We start from the raw sequence: 16,580 nt of genomic DNA on the forward strand, positions 1-16,580 counted from the left end.
AAACGGTTTTTATTGTTTGAATTTCTTTAGTAACTACACGGTTTGAAAGCTGGGACTTTGTTTAATATCATAAGTAACCTGCTCTGTCTTGTCTGTCGATGTGTGGTCAGTATCCTCTATGTTCCGCGATGTATTTTTCACTGCGTGTGGAGTGACAGCGCCACGGCTTGTCGACAAAGCAACAGTAACTAAGGGGGGCGGGGCTCGGCGAAAGGCTAATTGTGAGATAAAAGGTCGCAATTACTGTTTTTAATTTTTTATTTAGTGGCGGAAACGGGCCTCTATACAAGAGTGAATGTGTGCATATTTTTAAATAAAATATTATTTGCAAAGAGTTTAAATGGACTACTTCACCACTATAATTAGACCTAGAACTTCTTTTACCATTTTTATTTCTTCTTTATTCCCTTAAATCCCTTTAAATCCTTTAATTATTTAATTTCTTAAAAATAAAAATATGGCCTTGTACATAATTTACCACTTTGTTTACAAAATATTATTCTCCGACCCTTGTTCACGAGAGCACCATGGTGCATGAGTGTTGTGTTGATGATGTCTTTACCTTTCTGGGGCTTTAAAGTGGTAGTTGCGTAGACTGTCAGTGGAGGGACAGAAATCTCTTAGATTTCATCTTAATTTGAGTTCTGAAGAAGAACGAAAGTTTGACAGGTGTGGAATGACATGAGGGGGAGTGAGTAATTAATGACAGAATTTTATTTTTTGGGTGAACTATCCCTTTAAACTCCACATAGCTCCATTTATTCAATCAAAAATACATTAATATTGTGATATATTTTTCAATTTGAATATATTTTAAAATAAAGATATTTGTGATCCTTCACAAATCATTCTAATATTGTTATTTGGTGCTCAAGTAACATTTCTTATAATTATCAATTCTGAAAACAGTTGTTCTGGTTAATATTTCTGTAGAAACTGCAATGCATTTTTTTCAGGATTATTTCAAAAGAACATCATTTGTTTGAACTTGGAATCTTTTGTAACATCATAACAATATGTCTTTATTGTCACATTTGATCAATTTAATACACTCTTGTCTAATAAAAATATGAATTTCTCAAAACCTACCCTAAACTTTTGAACTGTTCATTAGGTAGAAGCTACTGGGATATATTAGATACTAGGTTTTCATAAAAAGGAACTAGGTAAACTGGAATAGGCTGTTCTAGTAGGAAGTGAAAAGTTGATATCTGAGCCCCGATCCACATAGAATGACGATTTGTTGATAATGTAATAGTCCAGTGGAGGACGCACTGGAATATTACATTAGTGACGTAATAGTCACTTGTCACACTGTCAGGATAGTGAAAAGAAATAAGTATAGTGTCTAATGAACCACTAGTGAGAAACACAACTGACATTCATTTATGCAGTATTTGTTCAGGATCTGAACTCTGCCAACTCTGATCTTAGACAGCACTGTGCATTGAGGGATTGGGGTGTAGATCTCACTTGTTTTCCTAAGAATGGACATGACTGTATAGTGAAATAAAGTCACACTGTAGGTCTGTATAATAGCAGCACATTGTATAACATATTATATAATGTATTTTAACTGATAGACGCCACACATTCTGGTCAATTCTAACCACATTCTGATTTTAAACAGCTTTAGTTTGTATTAAACTTATTTCTTTTAACTTATAAAATATATTTAAATCTTGATAAAGGCCCTATAGTGCTGAAATGGGACAGTTTTAAGTTCTCCAGTCAACAAACGGTGCTGGTTTTTACCTTCACTGTAAAGGCCAACAGTGTAACAGAGATCTGGACGTGTTTTGTTGTCCTTATCCACCATGAAAGCAGGGTGTAGGATGTGGGTTGTGTAACACAGCAGGCTATTCTTCCCATTTACTCCTAAATTACAGACATTTTCCATGCTGGCAAGATTCCATGCCGGTAAATAACATGCATTTATTATACTTCTTTCTTTCTTTCTTTCTTTCTTTCTTTCTTTCTTTCTTTCTTTCTTCATTTGCTGTTTCTGTGGTCAAAATGTATTTTCAAAAAGGTTTAAATGTGAATAAAAGCAACAACAAATGCAAAAATGTGTTTATTTTCACCACGATTATTCAGCCTTTTTAAAACAGAATGAAATTTAAGGAATACAAACACCAGAGACTGATCAAGAGAACATCAGATAATATGCTCAATATAAAAATACGAAATTCTCTGTATCAGTGGCAGCAACAATATTTTGTAACACTTTATTTTAAGGTGAGTCACTGAAGTTACATGCACTTACTCCAGTACAGTAATTGATGCATAATTACAATCAACTAAATCTAAACTAATCCTCAACCCTATAATAAGTACATTAATTAATATCACTCAGTAATTATTTGTGTAAGTATGCTGTAACAACAAGTGTAACCAAATATTTATATTGCATCTAATAATCTTGCCAGTGGGTGGCAGTATTGCACTAAGAACATTTCTTAAGGCCAGTCTTAAATTATTAAATTACTCTCCACATTGTGTGCATGTTTGTTTTGCATTTTCAAAACCTACCAAACTAATATTGCTTAAGATTAGCTGTTGAATAATAATCCATCAATGGATCAAGTTACTTCATGTAATCCTATCCAGCTTCCTCTTTGTCTTCATTTCCATCTCTGTCCTCCTCAGCGGGATAAACCACCATGCACAGCTTCTGCCCCAAGTGTGTCACTTTAGCTATGTAGACAGACAACAGCAGGTTTTAGTAGTCTCTGCAGGCCTCATTCACAACCTGTGTGGTCTAATGCAAATGAAACTGACATTTGTAAAGTCATACCAACAAAAGAGCTGAAGCTCTTGGGCTTGTTTTCCCAATATACGCCACATAGATAGACAGGAACACCTGACAACATGATGGCCAGACCGATGCCGCACACCAGTGGCTCCGAGTACAGAGAGAAGATCAGCAGGAATGCCCAGAAAATCAGGAAAATTACTGGCCATGCCAAGCTCACCTGTGGAGTGAATCCTGTTGATTACAGTGAAGGACTACAAATGCACAGTACAAATAAAGAAAGAAATCTATAATTATGCATGATTACTGTTCACGGCGAATGCTGACAGCTCTTGAGGTTTAACACTATGTCAAAACTAGAAAATAAAGTCAATAAGATTAGCCGTACCTTGATTGGCCGATGTATGTCTGGTTCTTTGATGCGAAGCACAATCTGCCCGGCAACAGTGACTCCATAAAACAGGTAGTTGATGAAACCAACATAGTTGATGAGGGTGTAAATGTCACTGGTGCACAACATCAGCAGAGTTGATAAACACTATAAAATAAACCAGTATTTGTTTAAAATTCAAGCATCTTTTTACATAATTTAGGGAAGAAATAAAGAGCTCACAGTGAAAAGCAAAGCCGGGATGGGTGTGCAGCGGTTCACGTGAATCATTGCCAGCAGACGGGGAAGATGACCCTCCCTCGCACCTGCGAAGAACAACCTGAGAAAGACTAACTGTCAGTCAACCTGATGATGCTGGGAATGCAATGCAAACTGAAGGAGCAAATGAGAAATAAAACTTTAAGATTGACCGAGATGATGTGAAAAGGGAACCGTTGACCCCTCCGAAGGTGGACAGAGCCACAGAGATGGGCATGATCCATGACATCACCCCGAGCAGCTTTTCACCAAACGTCTGATGGAGATTAAAGGAGAAAAGAGGTGAAAACCGATCAAGTTTATAGCAGCAATAATGTCGGTCAGATCTGACACTGATGAATAGGCTGTTTAATGTTTCTGATGAAGGAAGAAGTCAGTAATGTTCTCACCACAGCAACAGCATTGGAGGCCAGCAGTTCCTGAGGGCTCATAGCTGTAACATACGCAATATTCGCAAACACATAGACAAAAGTGACCAGAGGGACTGAGATGAAGATTGCACGAGGCAGATTCCTGTAAAGAAAATTAAAACATGGGTTGAATCTTTCTGGGCAAAGCCCGAGCGGGAATTCTACTGTATTTAAAAATTTCTACTTCACCCCATTAGTTATACATTAATGATCATAAAAATGTCTGCATGTTCTCAGAAAAAATTAACAGCATTCTCAGTGGTGTTCACGCTGTCTCAGATGTTTCAGGAGAAATAAAAACAGATACAAATCACAGACATACGATAAAACAAACACGATAAAATCGCATAGCCCCGCTAACTTTTTTCTTGGAAGAATTTGATGAGAAATCCTTCGGAAATCTCAGATTTTTTTAGTACTGGTTTCACGATAAACCTTGATAATCCTGAACAGATACTGTTGAAATCTCCTCTGAAACATGAATTTACCCGACATATGAGATTTCTTTCTTAGCAGACAAATGTGAGAAGCAGATTAGTTGCCAAAAGTCTCCATTCACTTTCCATTCAATTTCAATGATGTCTAGGAGACAAATTGAGACAGATCTATAGATTATATCAGATAGATCTGTATTGATCCCAGACTGATCCTGCTCTTGTATGTAACAGGCTTCCGAAGCCTTGTTTGGTCACGTGCTTTTTCAAACCATACAGGTGCTGGTGATATAATTAGAATATTATCACAAAAAATTGATTTATTTCACTAATTCCATTCAAAAGTGAAACTTGTATATTATATTCATTCATTACACACAGACTGATATATTTCAAATGTTTATTTCTTTTAATTTTGATGATTATAACTGACAACTAAGGAAAATCCAAAATTCAGTATCTCAGAAAATTAGAATATTACTTAAGACCAATAGAAAGAAAGGATTTTTAGAAATCTTGGCCAACCGAAAGAGCATGTACAGCACTCAATACTTAGTTGGGCTCCTTTTGCCTGAATTACTGCAGCAATGCGGCGTGGCATGGAGTCGATCAGTCTGTGGCACTGCTCAGGTGTTATGAGAGCCCAGGTTGCTCTGATAGTGGCCTTCAGCTTTTCTGTTGGGTCTGGCATATCGCATCTTCCTCTTCACAATACCACATAGATTTTCTATGGGGTTAAGGTCAGGCGAGTTTGCTGGCCAATTAAGAACAGGGATACCATGGTCCTTAAACCAGGTACTGGTAGCTTTGGCACTGTGTGCAGGTGCCAAGTCCTGTTGGAAAATGAAATCTGCATCTTCATGAAGTTGGTCAGCAGCAGGAAGCATGAAGTGCTCTAAAACGTCCTGGTATACGGCTGCGTTGACCTTGGACCTCAGAAAACACAGTGGACCAACACCAGCAGATGACATGGCACCCCAGACCATCACTGCTGTCTGTTGTTCAAGAGTGGCTTGACACAAGGAATGTGACAGCTGAAACCCATGTCTTGCATACGTCTGTGCGTAGTGGTTCTTGAAGAACTGACTCCAGCTGCAGTCCACTCTTTGTGAATCTCCCCCACATTTTTGAATGGGTTTTGTTTCACAATCGTCTCCAGGGTGCGGTTATCCCTATTGCTTGTACACTTTTTTCTACCACATCCTTTCCTTCCCTTCACCTCTCTATTAATGTGTTTGGACACAGAGCTCTGTGAACAGCCAACCTCTTTTGCAATGACCTTTTGTGTCCTGCCCTCCTTGTGCAAGGTGTCAATGGTCGTCTTTTGGACAACTGTCAAGTCAGCAGTCTTCCCCATGATTGTGTAGCCTACAGAACTAGACTGAGACCATTTAAAGGTCTTTGCAGATGTTTTGAGTTCATTAGCTGGTTAGAGTGTGGCACCAGGTGTCTTCAATATTGAACCTTTTCACAATATTCAAATTTTCTGAGACACTGAATTTGGGATTTTCCTTAGTTGTCAGTTATAATCATCCAAATTAAAAGAAATAAACATTTGAAATATATCAGTCTGTGTGTAATCAATGAATATAATGTACAAGTTTCACTTTTTGAATGGAATTAGTGAAATAAATCAACTTCTTGATGATATTCTAATTATATGACCAGCACCTGTATATCCGCAATGATTTGTTAGATATGTTGGAGAAAACAAGTCTGACCACCAGATGTCGCTAATGTGCATTGTGTTAAAAGCTTCGAGTAATTAAACATTTTTCACCACAATTTGACGAAAGCCTCAAAAGCTTCAGAAAGCCTCAATTTCCCATCACTAGTGAAAACACATAATTATAAATGCAAATGAGCCGAGGCAATGGGTTATGGGAAATGTAGTTCATGATGGGAAAGCAAATGAGACGGGAGGAGTGCCCTCTGGTGGAGATCATGGCCACTCCAGCTAGCGGATGTAACATGTATCTGCGAATAACATGCTGTTTTTTGTTTTTATTTTGTGACCGGCTGACTGTACATCATCCCTGACCAATGACAGTGTACCTGTAGGGGTCGATGAGCTCTTCTGTTACATAGTTAAGAAAGTTCCAGCCTGCATAAGCGAAGGAGCCCTGGAGGATAGCGAGCGCAATGCGGCCCATGTCATAGGGCTGGAAAGGCTGAAATGCATGTTCTGGCTCCAACCAATAAAAATGACCTGGAGACACAAAACACAGAAGCATTTCATGTGCTGTGCTTGAATTAATATGTAGAGAGTATCCAAATGGAATGGAGAAAGTTGTATTAATTACTGCATGATGAGTTATATTCTTCATTTACTGCAGGAAAGCATATTATGCACTGTAGAGTACACTTTCCATTATCAAAATCAATGTTTTTTTCTTTGAGGATTTGTTTGAGAAGGCATTCAGTGCTCCTTTTTTGTCCTTGGGATATCAAGCACATGAAAGCAGCAGACTACAAACGGCCCAGCATGACAGTCGACTTCATGTGAGCCTGCCTGTGCTTAATGGATTTGTGCTCTTTTGTTTATAGTGGGTCAAATATGAAAAGTATGCCTATGTAATACTCTTAGCTTAATGCCTTCCCTCTTATATTCAAGCCCTTTATGTTCACATCTAATGCTTCACATGAGTTAAACAAGCTTTCGTTGTTTCCTTGCTCTGATACATAATTTAGACTGTATTTATTTTTGCTAATTTTTTGCCATCACGACCCCCACAAAAATATGAAGCAGCGCAACTGTTTTCAACACTGATAATAATAAATGTGTCTTGAGCACCAAATCTGCATATTATAATTCATTTTGTTACAGAAAATCACATAGATTACATATAAAATATATTAAAATAGAAAACATTTCTTTCAAATTGTAATATTTCACAATATTGCTATTTTTTTTTACTGCATTTCTGAACAAATAAATGCAGCCTTGCAGCAAAAGAGACAAAAATCTTACTGACCTCAAAATGTTTCCATGTTTTATGGGGATGTTCCATAGACATAATTTTATATTGCATGTATAAACTGTATATTCTCTCCCCTAAACCTAAACACAACCCTCAGTAAACCTTCTGCATTATTACATTTTCAAAAAACATCATTTAGTATGATTTATAAACTGTTTTCCTCATGAGGACCAAAAAATGTCCACAAGATTCCTGGTTTTGCCATCCTGGGGACATTTTAGGAATACCTGAACCACACACACACACACACACACGCACACACACACACACACACACAATATAATATATATTATGGAGGGTATATTAATGTTCTGTCAGAAACATCTTGTTGTAGAAAATACAAATTACATATTAAAAATTGCACATATCTCACTCTATGAAATGCCAGTATTTACGTACATCATGTTTTTTTGCTGATAATGCAAAAATAATTAAAGAATATGTTCTGGAAATGTCAAGAACTAAAAACATTTTGGAATAATAAATTTGTGTTACTGTCATCAGTTTTAAGGAAAAACTCAACTTGTCTGTTTGGTGATTTATGGTGAGGTTGATTAGAAAGAAAGAAAATTGCTTTATTATTTATGACTGCAGCTAAGACATATAAAAAATTTGGAAAGCAGGAACTGAATGAAATAATACTGGAATGAGTTCTTGTATATGCTAAACATAAGGAGGCAAGCTGACATTTTTTCAAATATAGAAAACAATACGAGTACATTATGTCTATCTGAGTGACGTTAATGAATGAATGGATCTTATACGCTGCATCGTGGATTTTACTGTTATAATTTACCCTTGCAGATCTGCACGATGCCCATAATGATGATGAGGCAGAGGGCGAGGAGCTTGCCTGTGGTGAACACATCCTGCACACGCGTCGCCCAGCGGACGCTGAAGCAGTTGATCCAAGTTAACAGCACTACAGGGAAAAGAACAAACTATATTCATTGAAATTCAAACTGATGACAGTAACCATGCAAATTTACACTGAAAGAGGAAAGAAGTCAGTCATGTGTTATATATATTGACTAACTTAAAATGGAAATTGAAAACACTCAAATCAATACTGATATGTTGCTGCAAGATTCACAGACATGAAAATAACAACTTTGGAACTAAAATAAAGCAAGAACAGCCACAATGACTGAAGTTGCCAGACAGCATCATTCCGCAGCTTTGGAATCAGCCAAGAACACGTGGTTTAAGAAAACTCTCAGTCTGCACAATATGTACCATTTGAGCTCTTGCGAGAGAAAACTGTGGATGATCCAGACCTGTGTGAACAAGCTCTCTGGAAACCCTTCCCTGAGTCACAAAACTGACATGTTTCAGTTCATTAACCGCAATTATTTATTACTAGATCTAGAGCCAGTTGTTGAGCAAGAAGAGGTTATGAAAAGACACTTTTCTGATTCAAAGTGTTACCTGCGGTTAAGCCATCAATCATTAAGTAAAAAAAAAAAAAACATTTAAAATACTTGTTTAAAATTGAATAAAATTTAATCATTTTTAATAGACAAATTTTGCAATAATTTTCCTAAGTTGAAATATGAGATTTTTCATCTATTATATACATTTATGAATTTATTTATATACATTTATGAATTTATATAAATATAAATATATAAATTAAATTTGATGAAATATATATACATTATGAATTTCAATTGTATAGTAAGATTTCATTAAATTGAATATATATATATATATATATATATATATATATATATATATACATATATATATATATATATATATACACATACACACACACTTTTTTTAAGATTTAACACTTTCAATTGTAAAAAATTGCAATACATTTCTTAACTTGATAAGATTTTTAATTGAATTTTAATTTACTTTAATATATAATATATATACAACAGAACATATTTATATGTCTGTATGTGTATATAACGCATTTCAATTATATAGTAAGATTTCATCCAATTAAAAAAAATATATACATTCTATTTATGAAAAATTCATAAATGTATATAATAGATGAAAAATCTCATCTTTCAACTTAGGAAAATTATTGCAAAATTTGTCTATTAAAAATGATTTGTGTATATATATATATATATATATATATATACACACAAAAAAAAATTAAGCATTTTTTAAAAGATCTTACACTTTCAATTGTATTCCTATTATTCAATTTAATTTAATTAAATTTAATTTATGAATATGAAACTTTCCATTAAAATTTATACAAAATGTTTTAGTAAACAATAGTTTTTTTTTTTTTTTTTACTAAATTCTTAATTCATAATATGAATAATTTTCAAGGATTATTCAGTTCAACTTGATGGAATTTTACTATACAATTGAAATTCATAAATCTTTAAAAAGGCTTACATTCTATCTATCTATCTATCTATCTATCTATCTATCTATCTATCTATCTATCTATCTATCTATCTATCTATCTATCTATCTATCTATCTATCTATCTATCTATCTATCTATCTATCTATCTATCTATCTATCTATCTATCTATCTATCAGGCCAGGGCTTCTGTTTTCCTTCCATCGGAGTCCGTTTGTTTCGGCTCTGGTCAAATTTGTTGAAATGTGTTTTGCATCATGGTTTGCGTCTCAAAACTTACATTCATGCAACATTTCAGCTGTAAATAAATATGTCTGCTATTATGTTCATTACCTGTCTAGCGATTCATGTTCATGCTGAAATATAATTTAATAATTTATAATGAATTTGAAAAAACATCTATTGCGTGTCATTATGTGTCGGGAATTGGCTCATGTGCACATGTTTTGCGATTCAGAACTTCCATTAAGGGAACGTCGTGAGCATCAATGCTCCCTGGTTTTCACAGTGCATTGTGGGACTTTTTAAGTGTTTCAGTGCACTGGAAGGATTTTCCAATAGAGACAGCCTTTAAAATGGCAGACTCCCTGATTAGTACCCTGACTAGTGAACTAGGGCGCTGATTGAGACGCACCCAAGGTCTTCACATGCACTTAATTATAAACAAGTGGGTTAATCCGGATGAAGGCAGGATTCCCTTGGAAAAAAATTATTGTCATGGACAGTCATTTATATGTTCTAAAGCATTTACTTACAAAGGCAGACGGCAGCGAGCAGACCCAGAGCTCTCTCTGGAGGGAAGCATGAAGGGAAGAGAGGCTGCAATGCGTAATTGGCAAATGTGAGGGCAATCACAGCCTGGTTAGTTGGATAGATCACCAACACTGCAATCCACAGCCTTAGAAACCTATTCAGAAGACAAATCCTGTAAGACCTTACATTACATTACATCTAAAAAATGACTTGCTCTTACCCAGCCAGCCCTCCAAAAATGTCCTTAACATAGGAATAATCTCCGCCCGACTTTGGGATTGTGACTCCCAGTTCAGCATAGCACAGAGCACTGATGGCAGTGATGACGCCCGTGAGAATCCACACTATGAGAGCCAGACCCACTGAACTGGCATTTTCCAATACACCCTTTGGACTTACAAAGATCCCAGACCCAATAATGTTACCTGAAAAACAACAACAACAACAACATCAAAAAACAAGCAGCTGCAGTTAACAAAAGGACTTGACTTTAGATCATTGATGATTGTATCTGAAATGAAGTAAATCACCACAGTCATCATGTTCCAATAATTAGAAGAGAGGTAGATCCAACTCTCTATTAATGCCAATTGTTTTGGATATCGGACAAGCATATATGGGCTTTTGGATGTCCACATATAATTGGTCATATAAATATTTTATATGTATATATAGGCTATACAAACCCGATTCCAAAAAAGTTGGGACACTGTACAAATTGTGAATAAAAAAGGAATGCACTAATTTACAAATCTCATAAACTTATATTTTATTCACAATAGAATATAGATAACATATCAAATGTTGAAAGTGAGACATTTTGAAATGTCGTGCCAAATATTGGCTCATTTTAGATTTCATGAGAGCTACACTTTCCAAAAAAGTTGGGACGGTTAGGTAGCAATAAGAGGCCGGAAAAGTTAAATGTACATATAAGGAGCTGGAGGACCAATTTGCAACTTATTCGGTCAATTGGCAACATGATTGGGTATAAAGAGAGCCTCTCAGAGTGGCAGTGTCTCTCAGAAGTCAAGATGGGCAGAGGATCACCAATTCCCCCAATGCTGCGCCGAAAAATAGTGGAGCAATATCAGAAAGGAGTTTCTCAGAGAAAAATTGCAAAAGAGTTTGAAGTTATCATCATCTACAGTGCATAATATCATCCAAAGATTCAGAGAATCTGGAACAATCTCTGTGCGTAAGGGTCAAGGACGGAAAACCATACTGGATGCCCGTGATCTTCGGGCCCTTAGACGGCACTGCATCACATACAGGAATGCTACTGTAATGGAAATCACAGCATGGGCTCAGGAATACTTCCAGAAAATTGTCGGTGAACACAATCCACCGTGCCATTCGCCGTTGCCGGCTAAAACTCTATAGGTTAAAAAAGAAGCCATATCTAAACATGATCCAGAAGCGCAGGCGTTTTCTCTGGGCCAAGACTCATTTAAAATGGACTGTGGCAAAGTGGAAAACTGTTCTGTGGTCAGACGAATCAAAATTTGAAGTTCTTTTTGGAAAACTGGGACGCCATGTCATCCGGACTAAAGAAGACAAGGACAACCCAAGTTGTTATCAGCGCTCAGTTCAGAAGCCTGCATCTCTGATGGTATGGGGTTGCAAGAGTGCGTGTGGCATGGGCAGCTTACACATCTGGAAAGGCACCATCAATGCTGAAAGGTATATCCAAGTTCTAGAACAACATCTGCTCCCATCCAGACGTCATCTCTTTCAGGGAAGACCTTGCATTTTCCAACATGACAATGCCAGACCACATACTGCATCAATTACAACATCATGGCTGCGTAGAAGAAGGATCCGGGTACTGAAATGGCCAGCCTGCAGTCCAGATCTTTCACCCGTAGAAAACATTTGGCGCATCATAAAGAGGAAGATGCGACAAAGAAGACCTAAGACAGTCGAGCAACTAGAAGCCTGTATTAGACAAGAATGGGACAACATTCCTATTCCTAAACTTGAGCAACTTGTCTCCTCAGTCCCCAGACGTTTGCAGACTGTTATAAAAAGAAGAGGGGATGCCACACAGTGGTAAACACGGCCTTGTCCCAACTTTTTTGATATGTGCTGATGCCATGAAATTTAAAATCAACTTATTTTTCCCTTAAAATGACACATTTTCTCAGTTTAAACATTTGATATGTCATCTATGTTGTATTCTGAATAAAATATTGAAACTTGAAACTTCCTTATCATCGCATTCTGTTTTTATTCTCAATTTGTAGTGTCCCAACTTTTTTGGAATCGAGTTTGTAATACTATTAAATTATATATATGTATTGTATTATATATATATATATATATATATATATATATATATATATATATATATATGTATTAAATTGATCAAAAGTGACCGTAAATGCATATAAATATCCTGTTGTTAATATTTATATCACATAAACTCTCTATATTTCAAAGAATCCTGAAAAAGACATGTCTCTGTCTCTGTGTTCTTCTCCTGTAAGGTTTTCTTCAGTGCTTTGTGACCTTGAGAGCTGGTTTTAACCAGTCTGGTGAAATATTAAGAATGCTCATTGTTAACACCTGTTCACCAGTGAAACGTTTCTTTGTTTGGAAACAGAAAAGAGATGGAATTCTCCAGAGATTTGGGAAAATGAATGAAGTAAGCTGTATTGCCACGTGTACTAGAAGCTCTGAACTGCATTTTATTTATTATTGAAGCACCTTCCTGAGTCTCTTTCCTTCATTATTTATTTTTGTGTACTGTGTGTAACACATGGAACAGAACAATCTATGTTCTACTATTTAATCTTCAGCCAAAGTTAACACTGAATGTTGTTTGCAAGCAAAACAAAACAAGGTTGCCCTTTATTTTTGCACTTATGTTAAGGTAGTGTAAAAAAAAAAACATAATGGAGATATAACTAATTTTGAAGTGTTAACAATGAGATTGTGTTTTTTATAATCAATTAACACTGCTTTTGTCATTTTTTACAAGATGGACAAAATTTGTCACCAAAAAAGTCTTAACCAAAATTTGTCCTGATGTTTCAGGACATGCATATGAGCACGTGAAAACATGAATTTTTCAAATTTAGTTTGCTTCATGACCATGTGGTCCTTTGCAGTTGTCTAAATGATGTCACATCCTGTCACATGACTTAATCCAAAATGGTCCCTTTATATTGGTTACTCCGAATGACATCAGTTAAATAAATTTTTCCAGACATTCATTGTTATTCCAGACACCATTTTGCACTATGTTGATATATAATTTTATAAGATCATGCCAGAATAAAAAATAAATACATTTAATATATTTTAATCACAAATGGAATGGCTGTATTGGCCTTTGGACGGTTAAACCGAATGGCCTTTTTACACTTCAAAATCTTTAAAATATCTTTATATGTAGCAAAATATAATTAAAACCTTTTGGATTCAATGAAAGAGATCTAGTTGTACTACCTTACATACTTTGGATGTCATATCTTTGTTTTTTATTATTAAAGTCTTTGAACAAAAAATTACCCGTCACGTCACTGACCCACTTACATTCTACCTACCTAAGAAAGTACTGGATAATATAAGGTAATTACATGGGTTAAGGTTATGTTTAGGGAAAGTTAATACCTAGTTATTACCCAGTTATTGCAATTCCTATAATAAGTACATAGTATGTACATGGTGAACAGGACTGTAAAATAAATTGCTACCTAAAACATCAAAACATTAGTGAAACTGTAAAAAAAACACACAAAAAAAACCAATAGCAACAATATATATATATATATATATATATATATATATATATATATATATATATATATATATATATATATAATGTTTTTGCTATTGTTTTTTTTTTGTGTGTGTGTTTATATATATATATATAATGCAGGGGGGGAACAAACATCAACAAAAATTACATGCATTTTTATTTTGCATTTCAGGGCTTCATATTTGTCTGTGTCAATTCTAGCCTTCACCTTTTTAGGTCAATCTAGTGTTTAATCCAAAGCAAAAACAGGAACAATGGCCATTGAGCATTTTGGTGTTTCCTTTCTCCAGGCACAGTCATGAACAATTATCCAATTTATGGCTCATCCAAAACCTGAACCTGTTGACAACACTGATCCTTAACAGCTTTATGTGAAAAGCCTAAGGCCTTAAAACAATCACGCAAAATATCACTCACACACTTACTATTGCCAGGAAGATAGTGACCCGACTGTAACCCAAACTCACAGCTTAAATCTCAGATAACATGCATTAACCCAGCAGTGAGGTAAACTGGCAAAGACATGTTGGTGAGCTTCAATTCAAGTCTAAATTACATGCCATGTAGTGACCTAGTTTAGGTTTGAACCTGCTACCTAACACCGCACTCCTACTGATAAATCTCTTCACCGTTTTCTAATCCTTCCTCGGGCACTGCCTGCTTGAACTCCCGCTGCATTTGCTCTGGTAAGATTCAGTGTTCAAACAGTCTACTGTATTTCTCACTTAGGGGCTGTTTACACGCGACACCATTTTCAAATAAACTTTTGTGCGTTTTGGTCGTACCCTTAAAAGTGCAGTAAACGAATTCTGAGGGGCTGTTTACACGACACTGTTTTCAGCTAAAAACGGAAAACTTTTTTATGCGTTTTGGCCATTCATTTACACGACAACGACGTTTTGGTCTCTGTGTAAACAAAAACGCAAATCTGTGAAAACTACGACATCATGCACATGCACGTTCAGTCTATAGCGTTCCATCGCCACCTAATGGCCTGACAGCAGAATACAGCGTTTTTACTCATTTTCACGGATTCGTATGATTGGGGGTCGTTTTGACAATGGTGTCGTCTGTACGCTTAAAACTCAATTGAAAAAGTTTTCCGTTTGAAGCATATCGTTGTCATGTAAACATACCCTTATAGGCTGTTTACATAAGACTGTTTTCAAATAAAATCGTAAAACTTTTTATGAGTTTTGGCCATTCATTGCAGTAAGCGAATTCTGAGAAATGCTCAGGGTTGCGAGGTTTTCACAACAAAACCACCGAAAGTGCTACTCAAAACTAGCCCAATCGCGTTCCGTGAGGTAAAATCCATGTTTTTGGTGGGGTTTCCCTGGTTAAATTCGCATTCCAGGGGATAAATATCATGTTATTTGGGGTCACTTCAACTTGTGGACTTGAAAAACAACCCACGGCAACAGTGTTAAAATAGTCCAATTGTGCGGGAAAACCGCAGACTTGGCAACACTGGAAATGGACCAAGCACCAAAACACACTTGTAGCCAATCAGCATTAAGGGGCGTATACTCTAATGAGGGGGCGGTGCCTGTGTTTGTGAATTTGGGGGTGGGGCTATCAAGATATGGGTGTGCTCCTTTTGGTCAGGGGTGTGTTTGTTTTGGTGATTTCAAATATCAACAGTGTTTCTCAGAAATTGCTTACTGGACCTTTAAATTACATATTGAATAATATTATACAGTACATAATTTTCTTTAATTTATAAAATACTATATTTATTCAATATGACCATACACCCTGTATGCTCTTCTTTCTTATGTGGAACACAAAAGAGGAAATTTCTTGGGAAAAAAAAAATACCCTCCCTACAATAAAAACAACATTGGACCCCCTTAACTTTCATTGAATGGACAAAAACTCTTCAAAATATCTTTTATGCATTCAGAGGACAAAACTATGGGCCTACTTTTTATCTTCTACATGTATTTTTCTATCATATAAAGTGGAAGGAGAATAAAAGAGGTAAAGTACAGCATAAAACACACTTTCTTAGACTTACCTACAATAATACCACATGCACTGAGGAGTCCGATCTCTTTCTTCAAGGCCACTGCTGGTTCTCTGTCGGTGTCTGAGTCCGGCACTGAAGCAGCCCTGCGTCGGGCGCCACTGCTGCTCATTTTCACACAGACAGCAGTGACTCTGTTCTTAAGTGTTGATGTTGAGAGTCTCCGAAACTTTATCCTCCCGCCCCAAACTTAATGTATTAATCTGATAAACCCGCCCACAGTGCTCTGGTTTGGTCTAGTTTAGTACATGACTGTAACAGAGGCAATATTATGCAACTAAGACATTTGTTTTTATTATTCAGCAGCCCATTGGAATTCTAAGAGTCTTATTCTTATGACATAATCAGATAAACAAATAGCATTTGAATATTTTAAAGACATTAAAACCTGCTGAGGTGAGGACAAAGTATGTTACAAAAATGATTTGTAGAAAGAATGCATGAATGTTACTTCATATATGGAAC

The 16,580-nt window shown here is 36.0% G+C and overlaps 1 protein-coding gene across 1 annotated transcript; it reads right to left on the reverse strand.

Annotated features, from left to right (window-relative positions):
• Window positions 1-2,227: 2,227 nt before the first annotated feature.
• slc7a8b (solute carrier family 7 member 8b) lies at window positions 2,228-16,227 on the reverse strand. Its single transcript, XM_067362319.1, has 11 exons — window positions 16,107-16,227; window positions 10,541-10,745; window positions 10,323-10,474; window positions 8,026-8,151; window positions 6,304-6,457; window positions 3,794-3,917; window positions 3,557-3,660; window positions 3,369-3,465; window positions 3,144-3,293; window positions 2,798-2,975; window positions 2,228-2,697 (listed from the first exon to the last, which is right to left on the reverse strand). Exons 1-11 carry the CDS (start codon window positions 16,225-16,227, stop codon window positions 2,603-2,605), a joined length of 1,506 nt encoding a protein of 501 aa, XP_067218420.1. The 3' UTR covers window positions 2,228-2,602.
• Window positions 16,228-16,580: the final 353 nt, after the last annotated feature.

The sequence above is a fragment of the Chanodichthys erythropterus genome, chromosome 16 (genome assembly GCF_024489055.1).
Source record: "Chanodichthys erythropterus isolate Z2021 chromosome 16, ASM2448905v1, whole genome shotgun sequence".
Classification (NCBI taxonomy): domain Eukaryota; kingdom Metazoa; phylum Chordata; class Actinopteri; order Cypriniformes; family Xenocyprididae; genus Chanodichthys; species Chanodichthys erythropterus.

Bases quoted from the DNA above. Each gene is read 5' to 3' on its own strand.
- slc7a8b (XM_067362319.1), bottom strand. From the start codon at position 16,227: ATGAGCAGCAGTGGCGCCCGACGCAGGGCTGCTTCAGTGCCGGACTCA. The intron at 8,152-10,322 runs GTAAGTAAATGC...TTTTCCCTGTAG, and splicing joins GCTCGCTGCCGTCTGCCTTT to TGCTGTTAACTTGGATCAAC. The intron at 6,458-8,025 runs GTAAATTATAAC...TTGTGTCTCCAG, and splicing joins CATCGTGCAGATCTGCAAGG to GTCATTTTTATTGGTTGGAG.